Source organism: Trichomonas vaginalis, chromosome V (assembly GCF_026262505.1).
Source record: "Trichomonas vaginalis G3 chromosome V, whole genome shotgun sequence".
NCBI lineage: Eukaryota > Parabasalia > Trichomonadida > Trichomonadidae > Trichomonas > Trichomonas vaginalis.
Genome location: NC_067207.1, coordinates 7,994,428 through 8,000,770, shown reverse-complemented (window position 1 = coordinate 8,000,770; position 6,343 = coordinate 7,994,428). Strand labels below are relative to the sequence as shown.

Below are 6,343 nucleotides of genomic sequence, written 5' to 3'. Positions count from 1 at the left end.
TCTATATCTGTAACGAAGACTACATTTTTACAAAATCAGGAACAATAAAATTGAAAAGAGAGCTGTTTGACTTAAAATCGAAGTATTTACCACTATCCGCTGCATGTAACCGTGCACTTCCCGAGCGATACATCGCGTTCTCTCCATCAAATGGCTTAGTTATGTTTGCCATAAAAGATGATATACCTTACGTCATCGCGCAGTCTCAAATTATACCACAGATACCAACCTGTTACGATTTCTACGACGGAATCCTTGCTTTCGGCACTCCAACCGGAAAGATAATTTTCGCAGACGTTTCAGAAGGGAAATACACACAGAACTACCTTGCATCCAGCACATCCATTGAAAAGATCAAGTTCCTTACCAAAGATGTCCTTCTGTGGTACTCAAAAACCGAGTGTGGATCAATAAATCTTCCCAAGCGCCAAGTTATTCCAATCCACACTCGCCTTGGCCCTGCCACAGACCTAATATGTTCAGAGGAGCTCGGCGTTTTCGTCCACGGCAAATACGACCTTGGTATTTTTTATGATGTCAAACAAAAGCCGATGACTCTTCACATCCATCACCGCTGTTGCAGTCCAAGTATCCAGAATACCAGCAACATGTTTCCAAGGCGATACTCCCAATTTCGCCGTATTATTATCTACCGGAGAAATCCAAGTCTACACATACAAGAACGGCATAGCACAGATGCCTGTTCTGAGGCTGCGTAACTCACGGGAGAACTCCAGGACAACTTGTCTTGCTTGGAAAGGCGATTGCATCATAACTGCTGACACAGACGGCGTAATTATGTTTTACGACTTTGCTTTCGGTACATCGAAGCAAACATACTCTCCTTTCATCGACATAGACAGGATAGAGTTCGAGAGATCATCCAGCGGATTGTACGTACACGCGAGAGAAAAATTTGGTTTTTCACTTGAAAAAGTGGAAAGTTGTCCTTTTTCTGTTTCCTCATTCGCTGTAACAGGAAATGGACTCGTCCTCGTCTCCCCGCTCAATGACGAAGCCGTGAAATTCGTTATTGCAAGAGACTGGAGATCTGTAAAAAGAATCACTTCACCTGCCCTCTTAAAACCGCTAAAAACCGCCCAGCAACGGTTAGAGCTTATGGGTGAGCAATTATTAACGAATCCTACTACAGGAACATGGTCAGAAGCACTTCAAATAGCTGAGATAGCTAATGACCATGGATTTCCAACTGATTCCATTATTTGGAAGTGTGTTTCACGTAGTTTGGGAGGTCCGAGGTTGCAAGCACGCACATTCCATGTTTGGAGGGAAAGAAGAAGTTGTTTCCGCGTTGAGGATTCAATCTTCTCTGTTTTCTCCTGCAGATACTCCGATTTCTGCCATTTTCAACTTGTTGTTCAAGTTCAGAATGGGTGATAGAAGAGGAGCTGTCGAAGTTTTCAAGAGTCTCTCCAACAAAAGCGAGTTCACAATAGTGGCAAGCATTTGTTCGGCGTTGCTTCTCGGTTACGAAGATAAAATTTTGCCACAAAACGTGACAGAATTTTTGATAACAACCGCTGTTCCACTTTTTGCACAGCACAGATTTATAGAAGGCTGTATATTGATGCATTTAGCTGGCGCTAATCTTTCTGCCGCAAGATATCTTCAGGACAACGGAAGATGGGAAGATTCTGTCGAAGTCTGCAAATTGGAAGAGTTTTCGAATGAGTCGAAGAGTTTGTTGAGAAGAGCCGCCCACCACTTCTTGGATACTGGAAATGCAATGAACGCTTTGTTGCTGTTCATATCAATAAGAGATTTCCATCCTGCTTTGGCAATTTTGATGCAGATAAAATACAAAGCTCTCGCGTTTCATTTGATGATGTTCTTGGATAGGGCTGATGTAATTAAGCCGTACGACGAAGACACTTCGAGATACGCAACACAGTTTGCGGATTTGGATACTTTGAGACAGGATATAATTGTCAAATATGACAAAATAATTAAGAAATAATTTTATTTGTATATTTATTTTCTTTATTTATAAAAAAAAGTCGAAAAAAAATGAAATTGTTTATATCGCATTTTCAATGATCTTTCAAGCCAGTTGTCAGATAGAAAAAAATTACGCATTTAACAAAGTTAAAGGGGAAAAGCATCCTGAAATTACGAAACATTTTAAAAAAAATAAAAAAAAATAAAGTGGGAAAGTCTGGAAATGATATGCTATGTATTGTAATTTTCAAAACTCAGCTTTCTAATGGAGCTATCACTTGTTACGTAAACTATATATATCGAATCAAAAGTTTGCCATGTTGTAATTTGATTTACAAGACATGATTTAATTAAAAAATAAAGGGTTTAAAATATAAAATAAAATATTTATCAAAGAAAAAAAGTTAAACTAAAAAATATATCAAAATAAATATTATATTAATATAAAGAGGTAGCAGTTTGACCAGCTGGATCTGTGATAGAAACTGTAATTTTAACCGTTGAGTCTTCAGAAATCTTTGAAGGAGCTGCAATTTGGAAAATTGTTTTCACTTTAGGAGAATATAATTTTCTCTTAAAATATACAAAAATAGTAATATCAATACATGTGTATAATATATAGGGTGTCCAAAGGTGCGTTTAGCACAGCGCTCTATATGAGACTATTAAAGGAGATATATGCTGATTATAAATATATAATAAAAAATATGAATATATGTATATGATGAGTATGTTGTATTTTGGCGCCATGCCGGGATATAAAATGAATTTTGAGACAAGAGGCGGTTTCGCGGGAAATTTTGGCGGGATTTTTTTCATTTTTTTAATGAATCATAAAGAAAACATCCTCGCTCTTGCAAAAAATGCAAAGACTGTAAAAAAATCTACGAGACATTGGTAAAATGCTTCGGTATGGATGCTCCTAGCTATTCCACTGTAACGTATCATGTTAGGATGTATCACTTCATGAACAAAAAGGCGCCCATCATAAAAATTGACAAAAAATCGCCGGATCAAAGAAAAATCAAAGCAATTCTTCAAGCGCTAGATGAAGACCCAAGAGCATCACTTAGAAGGATAGAGGAGATGACAAAGATACCACGTACAACAGTCAGTTATTATCTGCACAATTATTTGAACTACAAACTAGCGTATACACGTTGGGTTCCGCACAACCTTAATTCAGTTCAAAAAAAATCTAGAGTCCAATCTTCGAAAGAGCTCCTCTCTATATTGGGTGCGTATCAATCCAAGAAGTTTCGCTTTTTAGTAACAGGGGACGAGTCTTGGTTTCAATATGCAACAGAAGCCAAAATCATATGGATCCCGAAGGATGAAAATGTTGTAAACGAAAACGATAAAAACGGTTTGACAGTAAAGTGACACTTTACATGGCAAAAAATAGAGCCTTACTTTTGAGATACTTGAGATTGAAACTGAATCTTATGAGGCGGTGATCTTGAATCACTACCTCATAAGGTTCAGTTTCATATAAAATTTGTTGCAATTTGTTATTCTTTTGCAATCATTTCTTATAAGATTTTACATCTTTTAGCGGAGAATGTTTGTTATCATGTATATATTATAAATATCTACACGATAACGAACATTCCTCGCTAAATTGCTGAGAAACTTTGAGGAAATGTCGAACAATTTCCTCAAAGTTTCTCAGATTTATATAGATCACTAGAGTCCCCTAGGCACTGATTCTGGTTCAGTACCTAGGAGGCTCTAGTTCTTTAACGAACTGATAAAATGTTTTTAAATTTTTGGATATTGCTACCTGTGAAGCACTGACTTCAAGTCAGTACCTCACAGGTAGCAATTACATTGAAAGATGGGAGAAACTTTGTCCGAATGTTAAACTATTCGGACAAAGTTTCTCCCATTTGTAGTGGAGATGGAAGGCTTTGAGGTATATTGTATTAATATATACCCCAAAGCCTTCCATCTCCACTTGAAAGTGTCCAAACTTTGGGTTAATAGTTTGCAATTAACCCAAAGTTTGGACACTTTCTAGAAGGAATTGGAGGGTAAGAGATATACATTCATATGGTATATCTCTTACCCTCCAATTCCTTCTTAAAATGGGAGAAACTTTGTCCGAATGTTAAACTATTCGGACAAAGTTTCTCCCATTTTAAGAAGGAATTGGAGGCTATGAGATACTGATGAAATGTCAGTAACTCATGGCTTCCAATTCCTTCCTAAAACTCATAAAAGTGGACATTACATGCATATAAAATTTGACATGTAAAGTCCACTTTTTGCGAGCGGGGATTTGACTCCGTCAAATCCCCTTTTTCGTTTACGAGAAAAATCCGCAAACATTCCCGAAGAAAAAAATTGACACACCAATGATGATGTTGTCGGTTTTTTGGGGCGTAAATGACATCATCGCAATTGATATTCTTCAAAAACCTAATACGATGAATGCTCAGTATCTAATTGACAATGTTCTTACTCAAATTATCAATTCTGATGAGTTTGAGAAATCCAAACAACAAAAACAAAAGTTTGCAATTCATTTTGATAATTCAAGAGTTCACAAAAGTCATAAGGTAATGAATTACTTGGTGGAAAACAATGTCAAAGTTGTTCCAAACCCAATTTATTCACCTGATATTGCACCCTCTGACTTTTATTTATTCGGCACGCTAAAAAAGAGAGCTGAAGGACGCGAATTCGCGAGTCCAGATGATCTTGAAAATTTTGTAAGAGAGCAATTTGAGCAATTTTCTCATGATGATTTAAAGCGTGTCTTTCAAGCCTGGATCGATCGCTGCGAACGCGTGATTGAATCCAATGGTGATTATATTTAAATAAACTTTATATATATGTAACTTGTTTATTTCTATTCGCAGTATTCAGGTTTGTGCTAAACACACCTTTGGACACCCTATACTTTAAAACCATCGTGACAAAATTCAAAAACGAAGAGTTCTTCTCTCCAAATTTTTTTCAAAATCAAAAAAATGAGATAAAAAAGTACGTTTGGAAAATTCATTTTTAGCATTTTAGGAATTTTCTCACTTTTCTTCCAAATTGACATCCTTAATTAAATTAAATTACACATTAACACCGGAGCCGGAATCATCTTGGATATCAGATGATGATTTATCTTTAGATGGTTTCCTGCAGAAAACGAAGTAGATGATGAGAATAATAAGGATAACAGCAAGAAGAACGCCAATAACAATACCAGCCTTCTGTCCACCAGTAAGTCCACTATTTTCAGGTGTTGGAGTTGGCTTGGAATCATCAGGGCTTGGTGCAACGTATTGTTGTTTCTGAAGTGAAACCTCTGTTTCAATGATATTGGATTGAGCTTGATCTTTGGATCCAGCTAACCTAATTTGAAGTTTAACTTTCCCATCTTCTTTGATATCTTCATACTTTGGAGCTGGAGTAGATATGTTTTGCCTTCGTCGGCATGTAATTTCTTAATTGCAGATGGGTTTCTACTTCAGTTACATTGTCGTCTGGGAGATCTATCCATTTCTGATCTGCATAGAATCTATATTGGAAGTTTCCTGTCTTTGCCTCAAAGTGTTGTAATGTAACTTTAACTGGAATATATTCACCGGCCTTGAATGGTCCTGTATGATTTTCAGCAACAACAGTTGGCGCAGATAAATATGGAGACTTTCCAAGAGAATATGTAACATTGCCGGTACCTAACTCGGATGTATGATTGGCGGCGAACTCAACAACAACAAGTAACTTTGTCTTATTATGATCCTCTGGAGCGTTAACTTTGAAAGTCCATTCTGTCTTGTTCGTGCTTGCTACGGCTGTTGCAGTGCTAACATTTTGTGATGTTTTGACGCTAGTGACAGAGGCGCTGGAAGCGTTGCTTTCTGTTGCAAAGAGATAATATGTCTTTGTAATTGTTAAGTTACTTTTGAGTATGATTTTGGCTGAGTATAAATTGCCTGAAATTACTTCGTTGCCATCGTTGTAAAGAACTCTATCGATAACTGGTGTGGAGAGTGTGTCAGAATATGTAACACCGGTACCTAACTCGGATGTATGATTGGCGGCGAACTCAACAACAACAAGTAACTTTGTCTTATTATGATCCTCTGGAGCGTTAAACTTGAAAGTCCATTCTACTGTTCGTATTTATATCCAGTGAAATAGAATAGAAGTTTGGAGATGTGTATAGAACTTATTACCTCGAACTGAAAATCTCTAACTTTGACAATAAGATATCCCAAGCATCTAACATCTTCCTTCCAACTTGTACAACTTTTATTTTCTTAAGTTTCTGTCTACATTCTTGTTCAGACACTATTGTTGCTCTTGGTTTGTTAAAACAACATCCCATTTTCATGACATAACATTCTGGGCAGAGTCAACATAAATGACTAAACGTTTCAAA

At 36.8% G+C, this 6,343-nt stretch overlaps 2 protein-coding genes and 1 pseudogene across 3 annotated transcripts, besides 4 other annotated features; 2 read left to right on the top strand and 1 right to left on the bottom strand.

Annotated features, from left to right (window-relative positions):
• Nucleotides 1-1,588: 1,588 nt before the first annotated feature.
• On the top strand, nucleotides 1,589-1,978 carry TVAGG3_0298270 (WD repeat-containing protein 11 family; the record flags this gene model as incomplete). Its single annotated transcript, XM_051229433.1, has 1 exon — nucleotides 1,589-1,978. One exon carries the CDS (start codon nucleotides 1,589-1,591, stop codon nucleotides 1,976-1,978), a length of 390 nt encoding a protein of 129 aa, XP_051099163.1.
• A 600-nt stretch (nucleotides 1,979-2,578) lies between these two features.
• Nucleotides 2,579-2,606: a terminal%2Cinverted (terminal inverted repeat of Mariner transposon ID:TVAGG3_0298240).
• Nucleotides 2,579-4,861: a mobile genetic element.
• Nucleotides 2,675-4,781, top strand: TVAGG3_0298250 (annotated as a pseudogene). The gene has a single exon. A coding segment is annotated over exon 1 (2,107 nt).
• Nucleotides 4,137-4,280: a mobile genetic element.
• Nucleotides 4,834-4,861: a terminal%2Cinverted (terminal inverted repeat of Mariner transposon ID:TVAGG3_0298240).
• A 166-nt stretch (nucleotides 4,862-5,027) lies between these two features.
• Nucleotides 5,028-5,249, bottom strand: TVAGG3_0298230 (glycoprotein 38 family; the record flags this gene model as incomplete). The annotated part of the gene is made up of 1 exon (XM_051229432.1): nucleotides 5,028-5,249. A coding segment is annotated over one exon (222 nt), but the record flags the coding sequence as incomplete, so codon positions are not given.
• Nucleotides 5,250-6,343: the final 1,094 nt, after the last annotated feature.